The following is a 15,662-nucleotide window of genomic DNA, read 5'->3' as shown; positions in this document are numbered from 1 at the left end:
CAACTTAATGTCGGGTGACTTCCCTCCTCTTATTCGAAGTTGCTTTTCTACACTCAGTCTCTGTGCGTGTGAGAGGAGAAGTATTGTCTGTCAGAGGTGCCCAGGAGTGGGAATTTCCCCTGGTTACTGGATGGGGGCTTGAGCCAGTTCTGTGTTATATTGTTGAAAAGGAACTCCTAGATATTGAACCTGGCGCTTATTAATGCCACTCCACCTGGCAGAAAGGTACCAATAAAAAGACACCGTTTCCTCAAAAATCTTCTAATCTAAGGGCTGGTCTACACTAAAGCTATAAATTGACCTAAATTACGCCCACCTACGCCCCACCCCCTGCTCCTCCTCTCTCCTGAGGCCCCGCCCCTTGGCCATTCCAGAAGCCGGAGCTGGGCTCCGGTAAGAGACACGGCAGCCACCCATGGAGATGGGTCACTGTGGGGAGCCCAAGGGTGACAGAACCTTTGTAAAAGTGTGGGTGGGGAAGGACAACGTGGCAGAGGAATCCCCCCATCACTTCTGGGACCCACTGCTTCCCTCCCACATTGCCCCAGCTCCCTTCCATGGCCTCGCACCACAGGCCCACCACACTCCTTGCCTCTTGACCACAGAACCTCCCCCTACCCCACCCCATGGGGCCTATCCATAAGGCCGGCCCTGTGTTCACCTTATTTCCAAACTCCACTGCCTTCATGGACTGGCATGAGGATACACATGCCACAATTAAAACTCCCAGGCTCAGAGTGGAGTAAGATCTAAACACAGGCCACAAGCATTAAGATCTACACTCCTCCTCTAGTGGCCAAAATTCATGGTCTCAGTATATTAGGATGCACCCAACAGGGCCACAATGACAGGATTCATATTAGAGAGACAAGGTGGGTGATGTAATATCTTTTATTGGACCAACATCCGTTGGTGAAAGAGAGAAGCTTTTGAGCTCCCAGACCTGAAGAAGAGCTCTGCAGGGTCGCAGTGCCAGAATGCATGCTTGCAACATAGTGGGGATGCACTCAGTCCCTGAGTGTAAGGGTTCATCTCATAGGCGCCGACTCTGTGGGTGCTTCAGGGTCAGAGCACCCACAGAAAAAAATGGTGGGTGTGATGGGTTGTCATCCCCAGTGTGCAGTCTAAGAGCTGTGGGAACTGCTGTGTCTCCTAACTCTCCAGTTGGGCTGGTCCCTCTCACACTACTCTGCTGGTGTTTCAGCCAGCCTCTCCAGGCCCCGTTATCACCCAACATGACAGCAGGTGGCACCACACAACTGAGCTACCTGAATGCTTTACCAAAGCCACTCAAGGACAGACAGAAGAAAACAGCCAATTTCCCAGCTCTCCAGGCTTGCATCCTTGCTGGAGTATAAACCCAAAATTCTCCCATCTTGCACTGCACAGGGGTCTGTACAATGCAAACTCATTAATATAGTTCACTATCCCCTCGATGTGGGAAGGATATGAGATTTTCCAAAGACTTCATTCAAAACACACTGGTTAAGATAAAACATATAACAAGTTTATTAACTACAGAAAGATAGATTTTAAGTGATTATAAGTGATAGCAAACAGATCAAAACAGATTATCTAGCAAATAAACAGAACTGCAAATTAAGCCTAACATACTAGATAGATAGGATTTGAATTAGCAATTTCTCATCCTGACTGATGATACAAGCAGGCTTGTAGATTCTTAAGGCACAGACTTCAGTTGCGGTGTAGCCTGGGTTCCCCTCCCCTGTTCCAAGTGCTTTGTCTTTCAGGTGTTGAGTTGTGGGGGGGAGTGAAGACAAATCATGATGTCACTTCCCACCTTATATAGTCTGCTCATATGGTAGGAACCCTTTGTTCCAAGCTGAGCTCCCAGCCCAGTTTGTGGAAAAATACAGGTACACCTCTACCCCGATATAACGCTGTCCTCCCTCGGAAGCCAAAAAATCTTACCGCGTTATAGGTGAAACCGTGTTATATTGAACTTGCTTTGATCCGCCGGAGTGCACAGCCCTGCCCTCCTGGAGCACTGCTTTACCGCATTATATCCGAATTCATGTTCTATCGGGTGGCGTTATATCAGGGTAGAGGTGTACCAAAATGGAGTTCAGTGTCACGTGATTTAGTCACATGCCCTTGCTGAGTCATAGCAACCATTACTTACAGGCTGGCTGAAACGATTACAGGAAGGCTAAGCTCTTCCATGGTCTGTCTAGCCTGGTATCCTGCCCCCTCCCTGCCAACCCAGGTCAGACCAATGGGCCCATCTAGCCTGGTATCCAGTCTTACGCAGTGGCCAACTCTGGAATAACCTCCCCTCCTGGGGACGCTTTCCTCCTGACCCTCATTAATCAGAGGGCAGTTTAAGCCCTGGAGCATGACATTTACATCACTTCCAAACATATTTGTTTTAAACCCTTATGAGTATAATGCTGGCTCTTCCATTCTCCATGTGAAGGTCCAGTTCTAAATCCTGACTCTGACCCTGTGCCAATGAATTCCACAGGCTACCTGGGTATTTAAAGATAGTATTTCCTTTGAGTATTTAATGTTATCAGTGTGTGTGTGTGTGGGGGGGGGCTGGGAGTCAGGACTCCTGGGTTCTATCCTCAGCTCTGGGTGAGGAATGGGGTCTAGATCAGGAGTTGCCAAACTTTGTTCCCTGAGGCCCACCTGTGCAGTTGCAATAGGCACTGCAGCCCACTATTAACACATGTCTGTTAGGGAGAGGGAAACCGTGGGGCATTCGCAGCCCCTCGCTTTAGCAGGGGTCACCTGGCAGCCCTGTCCCAGTCAACCACCCAGCACCTTGGCGCGCCTCTCAGGCACCCCCTGTCTAGGAATGAGGGAAGTGCTTCGGGGCCGCCAGTGCTGGGCAGAGGCAGGTGCTTAGGCCGGGCCAGGCCGTTACCCTGATGGTCCCAATCACCCACTGCCAAGCCCTGGTCCCTGAGGAGGGGCTGTGGGGCCGATACTCCAGAGGTTTCAACAGCCATTGATTGCAGGGTGCGGTGGCTCAGAGTGGGAATGGCCGCGAACCCTCCAGCCTTCTCCAGCCACCCTGGGCACCATCATTTCTAGGGCCTGGCCCCTTCTCCTCACCCTCCGTCCACCGCACGGCAGCTCCGCTTCAGCCTCTGCCACCCACTGGGGGCGCTGTCCTCCTCTGTCCCGGGCTACCACTCCACCAATGTACACAGTTTGTGGGGGCAACATCATCCCATCTCCCCTCCAACACCGCCCATGGCAGACCACCCAGGACAATGTCACGGCCCACCGTTAGGGCATGGCCCACAGTTTGGGAACCCCTGCTGTATAGGGTCGTATAGATGGGAAAGGCCTCCTATCCCCTCTGGGGTCCCTTGGCAATATTACTAACCTGTAAATATCACCTGTGTGCTATTAATACGCCATAATAAAACTGCCCGTCTCCTTGGCTCCCTTTCCTACCCACCCCACTCTGTCCCTGACAGAAACGCTTCCCTTTGACTGGCATTAGCCACATTACATTGGATTCCCCATTGCAGCAAACTCACCCAGATGTCTAGCTCCCCTGTCTTGTCATGCCTCACTCCCCTCCAGCCCAGAGCTCCCCCTAGTGTACTCAAGCATGTATTGCACCTGCTCATTTCTAATCTGCTCCATCTTGTTCCATCCTAGTGGGGTTAGAAGAATGACACGGATTCCTGCTTACAAACTTCCTTTCACAAATGTTTATTGAGGCAGGGAGATACATTTGCAAAGAGCCAGAGATCTGGAAGCCTCCCAGAAGCAAATCATTTTGTGGTGGAGCTGCAAAGCTGCATGACAGTTTCCCATGCTGAAGATATTTAACTTGCAGTTGGTAGGGTTCAGAGTTAACAATCATCATTCACCAGTTAACTGCATCATGGAGCTATGAATCTAGGCTCTCAGCAGATGTAGGTAGGTACTTTAATCCCAGAGTCAGCGGGAATTTGCCTTTTCCAATGTGACCCTAATGCAGTGCCATCTCCCTGAGTCTGCTGACAGCCAGAATCAAGAGCCCTGTGGAATGTCCTCCTGGGTGTCAACTGTGAATCTTACCAATGACAAGTGATATATCAGCATCACTGCTGATCATATGTGCAGGGAACATCCAGGTGGATGGTGTTTGGGGTGTGTGCATTCATGATGAAATAATTAACAGCAGAGCTGCTGGGTAATTCTGGAAAGCAACAGAAACAACAGTTAGGGAACAGCCCTCTAATGAATTCTCCCCCTGGGAGCCAAGCCTATCCGCTGGGTGTTTAGAACCGTGTCCATCCCTGGAGTATCTTTGGGTTTCTGCAGAGGGTTAATCACTGAAGCCACAATAGGACAGGGGCTGAGCTTTGCTCCTGATGATCTCTTGGGTGGGTGGATATGTTGGGTGGTGGGTTGGTTGCACTGCCTGCAGACATTAGTTGTCTGGTTAGTTGGTTGGATGTACTTCATACATTCATTGGCTGGTTGGTTGCACTGGTGACACATATTGGTTGGTTCGATGGATTGGTGGATATGTTGTTAGGGTGGTTGGTTGCACTAGGTACAGATGCTGATTAATTCATGGATTGATTGATGAATGAAAACATTGGATTACTGGACATTGGTTGGTTTCATAGATATGATGGAAGCACTGGATACATTGTTTGGTTATTGACTGGATGAATGCACTACATAATATTGTTTGCTTGGATGTTGTACTGGTCACATACATTGGTTGGTTGGAGAGAGAGCTTGGATGCACTGCATACATTCATTGGTTGGATGGATGGATAGATAGATTTGATGCACTGCATACATTGGCTGGTTTGTTGGTTGGTTGGATTTACTGGATATACACATTGGATGGATAAATGGAAGGATGGGATGATTTGGTTGGTTAGACTCACTGGATATATGCATAGGATATAGTGGATATAGTCATGGATAGGTTAGTTATTTGAATAGTTTGGATGCACTGGATACATTGGCTGGAAACATTAGATGCACTGGATACATACACTGGTTGCTTGGATATGTTGGAAGCACTGGATACAGTGGTTGGTGGATTGATTGGCTGGATAGAGACGTTGGATGTAGTGGATACATACATTCGTTGATTAGATGGATTGCTTGGATGAACTTGATACATTCCTTGGTTAATTGGTTTGATGGACACATTGGATGCACGGGATACAGACGTTGGTTGGTTTGTTGGCTAATTGGTTGGAGAGATTCCATGATGTACTGGATAGATATATTGGTTGCACGGATGGATGGATGGCTAGCTTGGATGCACTGGATACAGACATTGGTTGGTTGGTTGGAGACAGTCAATGGATATACTGGTTCGATGGATCAGGATTAGGCAGTTAGTGGTGGGATATTTTTCCAGAGAGAGTTGTGAGGGTGACCGGTCCATGGAAGGGAGGAGGCTGTTATGGGCATAGGAGACACCGATTCCCGAGCAGGAATGACAGCATGAAGCCCAGTAGCATCAGCAGAGCAGGAGCTAGGAAATGCTTTGAGGGACAGGGAGCACTGTTGAGCAACGCACACCCGTGCCCCTCTTCAATTCCCGAACCAGGGCGCTCACCAGAAGGGCTCCTTCCCCTTGGCTATGCTGTGCCGGGGGGGCTGGGGAACATACTCAGAACAGATCTGGCCCCGAAGGTTGGGCCCACAGCGCAGACTGTAGTGGAACCAGATGCGGCCGTGTTTCAGGTAGCACTCCCTGTGACGGGGCCCCCCAGACTTCAGTGGGATGTTGCAGGCCCCCAGCAAGTCATCATCCCAGCCATTGTCTTTGTCCCAGACCTCGACACGGAGCTGGCTGGTGTCAGTGACACGGACAGAGCCAAAGTCCATGTGTCTGTTCCAGACAGGGCTTTTTTGGTTCCAGATGGTGTCAGTCTGGTTCTCTCTCCTGTCAAAGAAGACCTTGACGTAGGCATCCGTAGCTGTGAGAGTGTCACCCCGCAGATCACTGGCCCGCACCACAGTCACCGTCAGACTCGCCAGGCCCCACTCCCGCGAGCAGCACATGGTGTTGGTGGAGCTGTCCCCGGGGCAGACGCAGGAGCAGGGGTCGAGGGCGCTGCGTTGGGTCCCCGCTGGGCAGCTCTTGGTGCAATCCATCCACAGGGCCCTCTCACGGATGTACTCGCTCACGGCCTGCCCAAGTGCCTCCCGCTTGGGGTCGTCCAGCCCCAACAAGGTGTGGATTGGCCTCAAGGAGTAGGTGAGAAGGCCAGGGAGGGACTTCAGGGTTTTTACCCAGTCTGAGAAGACCCCAGCGTAATTTTTGGAGAAGAGCAGGTTGTCCGTGTTTTGCCCTCCCTCCTCCTCCACGTGGTGCTCCCGGTACATCTCGTGGAAGCTCTGTTGGAATTTCACCCTCTTATTCTCCTTGCAGCTGCTGAAGCTGGACTGGTCTGAGCCCACCCCAATATTCATGGTCACCTCCATGCTCAGACAGTCCTTGATCTCGTTGATGGTCAGCCCATCCAGCGCCGCCTGGCAGACCTGCACTGCAGTCACGTCCCGCACCCGGCCCCCCAGGGACGCCTGGGTCATATAGTGGGTGCCGTAGGTGTGAATCAGATGATGGTATTCCAGCTTGGAGGCCTTGTTGTACAGGCTGGGAAGGTTCTTCACCGCCAGGATGAAATGACCAGTGAGAGGAGGTTTTCCGCTGATCCCGAACCTGCCCCAGGGACCCAAGGAATTTATGAGAGAGTTAGAAAATCCCCGATAGCCAGCCAGGCCCCGATCAGAGCTGCGATCCTAGAGGAGAAAAGCCCCTGTCCCATTCCTCTACCCAGCACAGCAGAGCACAGCTTCCAAACCTGCAACCAGATCACAGCTGGCGCCCCTAGAGGGCAAAAGACCTTGTCCTGTACCCCCAACCCCTGGAACAGCCAGTCCCCCCCACCCTGGGGCCAGATCAGACCTGGGCCCCCCAGAGGGGAAAGACTGTGTCCTATTCCCCACTCCTTTGAGCCAGCCAGTCCCTTACCCTGGGACTGGATCTGAGCCAGATCCCCTGTGGCTCAGGTGTGACCCTAACAGCACCCCAATGCCAGAGGACAAGGGCTCCCTGGTATCTGGTATGCGTTTCTGGTGACCTGACCAGTTCAGTGTACCCCACCTCACTCATGTCATCACCTGAATCTAAAAGGTGCCACGTAAGCTTATCGACAGCAAGCTAATGCCATGCTGCTCATTACTATCAGTGTGAGGTGTCTGTATGGAGGACACATCCAAACATGCATACGGGAGGGAAATTCTGTTATCAGAGTGTGTCTGCCAGGCAGGGGTAAAGTTACTACACCCTAGACAAAGGACTGTGCTTCTGTCCCTGGAAGGCATCTCCAAGGCACAGTAAGAGACAAGGGAACTGCAAATGATGTCCAATATCATCAAGAGGAGATATGATTGAGGTCTATAAAATCATGACGGGTGAGGAGAAAGTAGATAAGGAAGTGTTGTTTACTACTTCTCATAACACAAGAACTAGGGATCACTAAATGAAATTAATAGGCAGCAGGTTTAAAACAAATAAAAGGAAGTATTTCTTCACACAATGTACAGTCAACCTGTGGAACTCCTTGCCAGAGGATGTTGTGAAGGCCAAGACCATAACAGGGTTCAAAAAAGAACTAGATAAATTCATGGGGGGATAGGTCCATCAATGGCTATTAGCTAGGATGGGCAGGAATGGTGTACCTAGACTGTCTTTGACAGAAGCTGGGAATGAGCGACGGGGGATGGATCACTTGATAGTGACCTGTTCTGTTCATTCCCTCTGGGGCACCTGGCCGTGGCCACTGTCAGCAGACAGGATATTGGGTTACATGGACCTTTGGTCTGACCCAGTAGGGCCGTTCTTATGTTCTAACAGGACCATCAAGACGGCAGGGGGAGGAGAGTGCAGGAAACAGATCAATTTGCATTTTAGCAACTCCCAAACAGGGGAAGAAACCAGTAAGGACTTTCCTTGGCCAGCTGACTCCACGTCACCTTCCTCAGAGCTTGGGTGGACTTTACTATGGTGGGGTGACCCTAAGGGGAATCCATTGCAAAGGTTCACTGGACTATCAAAGGAAAGGCGGAGGACCCCAAATGATCTTTCACCTCAGACGAGAAAGGACTCAAGCATGTTGGACTCGGTGGGAGATCTCGACCAGAGGGGTGGTCAACCATCTCGCTGGAAGGTAGATTGATAAGGAAATTGCCTTGCACAAAGGCTGTGCCTTGTTTTGTTACGTCTTAGCCACCAGAATGCGCTTTTCACTTTTATTTGCTTGTAACCACTTTTGTCGTTATCCCTTGTGCTTGACCTCACTCACCCTCCTCTCTCCCTTACTGCAGAAACTTCCTAACCCAACTCGCTGGGTGAACTCCAGTTAGCCGGGCAAGCTGCTTAGTGTTGTACCTTTAAAGGAACGAAGGAACCTTAAATCTCTCCGAATGGGCCACAAGAGGGATGGAGGTTGCAAAGCACACGGTTTGGGGAACACTTGGGACGGGAAGCGTATTAGGGTCATTGACCAGGATATGGCTGGGGAGGTAACACGCAGGCTGCTGGGAGCAGAGCTGATTCACTCACAGACACTCAGTGCTGGCTTGTGGAGCGTCCAGAGAAGAGACTCACAGCAGCAGAGCCCCTTGAAGCATTTAGGGTTCCAGGTCAGGCAGTGACACAATCCCTCACTGGCCTGGATCGCACCCCAGAACGAGACAGCCCCCTACGAGGGAAAGGCCCTGGATGGCTGGTGGTACCACTGTGCAGCTGATTCCCAGGTACCCCATCAAAGAGGTGGCTCCATCTCAGCACTGGGTGAGCCACGCTGGTGTGACATCACTGCACATTTGTTACCCATTTGCCCCTCCCCAGAGCTAGCTGCATCTCGGTGCCAGACGAGCTATCCTCATGCTGGGAGGTGTCCGGGCTGCTGCTTACCTGTAATATGGGCAGGAAACCTCTTGGCTTACAAAGGCGTATTTGTCCTTCCGTGACTTCTGCGTGACGAATTCGGCCAGTTTGGAGCGTGAGCCGGCCAGCCCCACCTGGACATTAACCTTGGGCACCACGGGCACTTTCAGCCCCACCTTCCAGTCGTTCTGCACCACGGACGCCGCTGACTCCATCATGCCCATCGCCGACTGCTGCACCGAGCTGCTGAGCTTTCGTTGGCACAAACTGTGGACCCTCCAGTCCACCGCGGCCAGGGGCAACCTCTGCCACTGCCCTCCCTGCAGTGGGTTCCGGCACAGGGTGCAGGTGCCATTCGGGCCGCGCCACTGGCTAGTGTCCACCATCTGGGCCTCCGTCCGGCCCAGTGTGGTCACATCAATCCCCTGACCCACCAGGTTGTGCCCGGGCACGAAGGCTGCATTCATGCATGCAGCAGCCGTGCCCGTCTGGCAGTTGGGGGAGACCACGGGGAGGAGGAATAGGAGGAGGAGGAGGATGCAGGCACTAGGTTTGGGCATGGCTGGTACGAAGGGGTCCCTTGCACAGGAGGCAGTGTCAGTCTCCAGAACCCCTACAGGGAGAAACAGAAAAGAGATCCTGCATGAATCATAATCCAGTAGCGGGTAGTTCCACAGGTTAACCTGGTTGTATGGTGAGCCAGAGAGCCAGAGGCATCCAGTTACCACTGTCTCTGTCAACCATATCTTATATCACACCTGGAACCCGATGGATTTATGCAAATATACAATGACCAATTTGCATGTCTGAACACGCATTTGTTAATTTGCATAACCCCACTCCTTTCTCTTGCAGTAGTTGTAGCTGTCACTCACCACTAGGGGGAGGAGATTGTTGCACATACCCTGTAAATTGCAATTACATTAGTGTGCTGCCGCTCTGGCTGGGTCTGGCCACTAGGGGGCGGTGCACTCCCACGCAAAATCCAGGGCTTGCCGGACATTAGTCCCCAGCTGGTTGGCAGCGAGGCCAGTGAGCGCTGGGACCACACTGGGCATGACTGGCCTCACCACAGAAACTGCAGGGCCCCCTAGTGGACATGCAGAGTGGTGGATTTGGTTACATTTAGCCGCCGATTGTGGGTCATATTCTAAGGTTTCTTTAGCCCGATCAGAGCTGCTTCTAGCCCAGCGTGCCATCTCTAACAGAAGCCAATTCCCCCTGCCCCTCATTGATCAGAGGTGGGTTCAAACTGTGAAGCATCAGATTTATATCCCCGTTAAACACATGTATTTAAACCCTCTAGGATTATAATTCTGGCATTCCTATTCTCCAAGGAAAATCCTGTTCAGAATCCTGATAAACTCTTGGTCCTAGTCCTATCCTGTGCCAATGAGTTCCACAGGTTATGCGGAGATTTCAGGACAGTATTTTCAATGCGTATTTAGTGCAATGGGGTCCTGGTCCATCACTAGGATTCCCAGGTGCATCTGTAATACAGATAATAAATAATCATCATTTATTTCCAGGCAGGTAACTTGCTGTGTGGATTTTTCTATCTCTTGGCTGTTCTGTCTCACTACTGAGAATGTAGAAGAGAGCTTAGCGAAATGTTAGACTTGCACTTAAGGAGTGGAAATGGAGGTAGGACTCTTGGTTCTATTCCTGGCTCTGCCACAGACCCCTGTGTGATGTTGGACAAGCCTCTGAATCTCTCCAGGCCTCAGTTTCCCCAGCAGTAAAATGGGGAGAATAATCCTGCCTTTGTCAGGTTAGAGCGTTGACTCTTCGGGACAGGGACTTTCTCTCCCTGTGTGCCTGGGCACTGCCCATCACAAGGGGGCCCCGATCTCAGTCAGCAGGGTCTGCTCGCGGCCCAGCACAAGAGGGTCCTGATCTTGGTCAGGGTCTGTGCTTCACCTGGCACGATGGGACCCTGATCTTGGTTGGGGTCTGTGCATCTCCCAGCACAAGGGAGGCCTTGATCTCACTTTAAGCGTCTAACGCCAGCATAATAAACAAAAGCATATTAGCGAGACAAGTCCAGGGAGGGAATATCTTGTATTAGACCAATTTCTGTGGGGGAGAGAGACCAGCCTTCAGCTCTACAGGGCTCTTTGTGTCTCAGGAAGAAGAGCTCCGTGCAGCCCGACAGCTTGTCTCTCTCACCCACAGAAGCGGGTCCAATACTCAACCGAGAAGAGTGTCATATGATGGGAAGTCTGGGTTAATTTTAATAGCAGGCTGGGCTACCGGCACAGTCTGCAATGTCAAAATGGCTCACCCGGAGCTGAGATGCAGCCACCTCTGGGGTGGGGCAGCTGGGTAACAGTTGCATAGCTATGCTGCATGTGGCTGGCTTGCCTGGTGCTGAGATGCAGCCACCTCTGGAGTCGGCAGCTTGGTAACGGCCACTCAGCAAAGCTGCACAGGGGTGGCTTACTCGGCCCTGTGATGCAGCTGTCTCTGGGGTGGGGCAGCTGGGAACAGCTGCCTACCAGCATTGGAGGGCACAGACGAGGGCAGTGGTCTTTGGGGAGAAGCAGGTTAGCCAGGGAGCCCTGAATAGCACAGTGGTCGTCAGTGGGGTAGGTGCTGCCCCCCCATAAATTTCCCATCATGCCAGCCTCAGCTCCCCACCCTTCTCCCCAGTGCCCAACACCCCAGCCTGGATCTGCCCCTCCCAGCCCACCCCCCAAGTTGCCTGCCCCCTAGATTACCGTCTCCAGTGGGTCCAGCGAAGCGCAGGGCTCCTGTCTCGGGATCCAGCTCACGGTCACCAGCCAGAGGCCGAGCTGCCCAGATCTGCCTTCGCCCCCGTGTCTCAGCCCCAATTTAACCAGCAAGGTGCCACCCTCTAGATCAACATCTGCAGGATCCTGCTGGGCAGCTGTCACCTGCCACTCCCCCATCGAGACAATGGGCCATTGAGAATCGCTGGGCCGGAGGGGGGGGAGCATTATGGGTGCTGTGAGAGGTTTAGGGAGTGGGTGCCATGATAGGCTGTAGATGTGTGGAGCGGCCGGGGGGTGAGGGCGGCTGGGGGTTACAGGGTGCCAGGGGGAGCGCTGGCAGAGAGGGTACCCCTGCCTGTCTCCCTCCTCCACTGACCCTGTGGGGTCCCCTTCCCCACAGTCCCAGCCTGCCCCCCCAGCCACATTCCCAGCATCCTTTGTACTTTCACAGAGTGGAGGCCAGAAGAGCTAGTCTGATGCCCTATTAGCCCAGGCCAGAGAATGTCACCAGCTACATTTGTATCCAGCCCACCCCTTGGGTTAGACCAAAACATTCAGCCCTCAGCAGGCCAGGCTGTGCCCGGGGCAGGGAACAGGACCCAGGTGCCACCCATGCCCGGGGCCCTTGCCATGGCAGGGAATTAGGTGAGATATGCCCTGATGACCCCTGCAGCTGCCAGCTGCAGAGGGAGGTGAAAAGCTCCCACAGTCCCTGCCAGTCTGATCAGGGGGAGATTCCTTCCCAGCCCCATATCCGATAACCCTGCCCCACCGGCCAGGCAGCCAGAATGAGGGTTTTCTGGACCAGCTCAGCGCAGTGAACCAGCCAGTGTCTATTCTCCAGCTGTGGCTGATCTCAGGCGCTTCAGAGGAATCGGGGATGGGGTGGGGAATCCCAGATAGTGGTCAGTTGTGCATGGCGGGTGGGGGAGGGATTCCTTCCTGACCCCTGCAGGTGACCAGCTGAAGCCCTGAAGCATGAGATTGGACTATGGTCATTGTCTTAGTGCAGAGCTGTGTTATGAGCATGTAGCAATGCAGAGGGGCTTTAGCCAGTCACTCCCAGTCTCTTCCCCAGCTCCCAGTCCCAGTCTCGCTGCCCAGCCAGCCCCAGCCTTCCCTCTCCAACCCCATTCACAGTTTCTCTCCTGCCCCAGTCTCTACAGCCTCCTTGTCCCCATTTACTCCAGTGTTTTGGGTAAAGTTTGGCAAAGTTCCAGGCAACTGGAAACAGGGTCTTGTAACGTGAAGCTTTGGGCAACCTTAATAACAGGCAATGCAACCAGGTCTGCTGATAATGTCATGATGGCTCACTTGGCGCTGAGATGCAGCCACCTCTGGGGTGAGACAGCTGTGAAGTAGCTGCTTAGTGATGCCGCTTGGGGATGGCTCACCTGGCGCTGAGATGCAGCCACCTCTGGGGTGGGGGTGGCTGGGGAACAGCTGGACAGTGACACCGCACAGGGACGGCTCATTAGTGCTGAGATGCAGTCACCTCTGGTGTGGGTCAGATGGGTAACAGCTGGACAGAGACACTGCCCAGGGACGGCTCACCTGGTGCCGAGGTGCAGCCACCTCTGGGGTGGGGCAGCTGGGAAAAGCCACACAGCACTATTGCGGGGTGTAGAGGGCAGTGGGCTGGGATCTTTGGGGAGAGGATGGTTAACCAAGGAGCCCTGGGTAGCAAGGTCCTTAGCAGTGGGGTACATTCCCTGGCACCCCAGACCCTACTCCCGACCCCACACCCCAGCCTGGGTCTGTACCTCGCTGCAGGGACTTCCAGCCCACCTGCCCCCAGAGCTCTCCTGCCCCTAGATTACCGGAATCCAGTGGGTCCAGCAAGAGCGCAAGACCCAGCGCAGAGGCTGAGCAGCCCAGAGCTGCCTTCGTCCCCACTCATCTGCCAGCTGCCGCCCTGCTAGACCCAGCTTATGGCAGCCGGCTGAGCAGCTGGTGAGGCATTTTCACCTGCCACTTCCCGATCGAGACAATGGGCCCTTGAGGAACGCCGGGGCTGCAGGGGGAGGGGTTGGTTTGACGAGGGAGGAGGGCGGGCGCGAGGTGCTGGGGTAATGAGGTGCGGTGGGGGAGGGTGGTGCCAGACCTGGCGCCGACCCTCCCCGGAGCGCAGCGGCTCGTTGCACGTCCGAGACCTGGAGGCGGAGCTGACTGGTCTCCCCCACCCGTAGGGACCCCAGGTCTGGGTTGTCGGTGTTCCACACGGTTTCTGTCCATACCTCCTGGCCCTGGAAGGAGACCTTGACGTAGGCGTCGGTGCAGCTGGTGTAGTCACCCCACAGGCAACTGGCCCGCTCCACCGTCACCGTCAGCTTCCCCTGGCCCCGCTCCCGCGAGCAGCACATGGTGTTGGTGGAGCCATCCCCGGGGCAGACACAGGAGCAGGGTCATGGGCGCTGCTCCGGGTCCCCGGCGGGCAGCTGTGGGTGCAATTCCTCCACAGGGCCCTCTCGGCGATGTACTCGCTCACCGCCTGCCTCAGCGCCTCCCGCTTGGGGTTGTCCTGCCCCACCAAGTTGTGGATGGGGTGTAGCGAGTAGGACACCAGGCCACGGCTGGCTTTGAGGCTATCCAGACCCTGCCATCCTGCCCCTCAGAGAACAGCAGGTCGGCGTGGTTGTTGCCGCCCGTCACCTCAGTGTGACGCTCGCTGTAGGTCTTGTGGAAGCTCTGCTTGAAGTTCTGCTTCTTCTTCTGCTCCTCACACTGGCTGAAGGCCGCCTCGGCCTTGCCCTTCCCAGCCCCGATGCTGACAGAGGCCTCCAGGCTCAGGCAGTCCTTGACCTCATCAGTTGTCATCCCGTCCAGCGCCGCCTCGCAGACCTGTACAGCCGTCACGTCCTGCGCCCGGCCCCCCAGCTGCAGCTGGGACACGTAGTGGGTGCCGTAAGTGTTGATCAGCTGACGGTAATCGAGGCGCGAACTGCGGGTGTAATCCTCCAGGAGGTCCCTCAAGGCCCGGGTGAAATGGCTGGTGAGCGGAGGTTTGTGGGTAACGCGGAACCTGGGCGAGAGAAGTGGCCACCATGTGACATACTGTCGGACATTGGCGTCTTGTAGGGGTAGAGGTCAGTGTTATAGATCCACAGACAAAGTCCAGAAGGGACCGTTCTGGTCAGCTAGTCCGACCTCCTGGATAACACAGGCCAGAGACCTGCCCTGAATTAATTCCCGTTCAAACCAGAACAAGTCTTCTAAGGAAGAAAATAAAAACCACTCCGGATTTACAAATTGTCCATGATGGAGAATCCACCTTGCCTCTTGGTGAATTGCTCCAGTGGTTAATCACACTCTCTGTTAAAGACTGTGTCCTTATTTCCTGTCTGAATATCGCTAGCTTCAATTTCCAGCCATCGGATCTTAGGAGACCTTTGTCTGCTAGATTGCAGAGGCCATGATCCAAAGCAGGTAGAAAGTGTGAAAAATCAGGACCGGGGGTGGGGGGTAATAGGCACCTACATAAGGAAAAGCCCCGACGTCCCTATAAAATCAGGACATCTGGTCACCTTACCAAAGCATGTTACCTGTGCAGATTGCATAATTTATTCTGATAATGTGAAGCCACTACAAACCTGCTGCGCCTTTACGGAATTGAAGAGATACTCATAATTCTTATAATTATTTATACATTATTATTTAATTATAATAATTAATTATACACGATCTTTGGAGAATGTAATAACTTACAGGCATGCGATCTATTGCTGATTTCATCATGTGAAAGATTTCAGCCAGTTGAGGTAATTCCTAGGAGGAATTCTGTTTTCTGTCAAGGCGACAGGCCTCAGGTGTGAAAGGAGATAACACTATTGATAAAAGAGAAAGAGATAAAGATAAAGATAAAAGTGTTTACACCAGTTCTGAAATACAGCTGAAAACGTGTATGTCTTTTAATCTTCTATACTGTTTCCTTATATACTATGATTTGAGAAACATACCTGTGTCCTTGGGACTGATGCTTTATAGCAAATATGTGACAGAAGGCTTTAATTGCAAGGTGTGGAAGGTAT

The 15,662-nt window shown here is 53.1% G+C and overlaps 1 protein-coding gene and 2 pseudogenes across 1 annotated transcript; all 3 read right to left on the bottom strand.

The window, feature by feature from the left end:
• LOC135877976 (RING finger protein 112-like) overlaps positions 1-15,662 on the bottom strand; it is a 1,138,053-nt pseudogene that overhangs the window by 1,062,236 nt on the left and 60,155 nt on the right.
• On the bottom strand, positions 5,554-9,459 carry LOC135877418 (perforin-1-like). Its single transcript, XM_065402847.1, has 2 exons — positions 8,927-9,459; positions 5,554-6,667 (listed from the first exon to the last, which is right to left on the bottom strand). The coding sequence occupies exons 1-2, from the start codon at positions 9,457-9,459 to the stop codon at positions 5,554-5,556; spliced, it is 1,647 nt and encodes a 548-aa protein (XP_065258919.1).
• On the bottom strand, positions 13,599-15,171 carry LOC135877116 (perforin-1-like; annotated as a pseudogene).

This window comes from Emys orbicularis, chromosome 4 (genome assembly GCF_028017835.1).
Source record: "Emys orbicularis isolate rEmyOrb1 chromosome 4, rEmyOrb1.hap1, whole genome shotgun sequence".
Taxonomy (NCBI): Eukaryota; Metazoa; Chordata; order Testudines; family Emydidae; genus Emys; species Emys orbicularis.
This window is presented reverse-complemented; position numbering and strand designations above follow the sequence as displayed.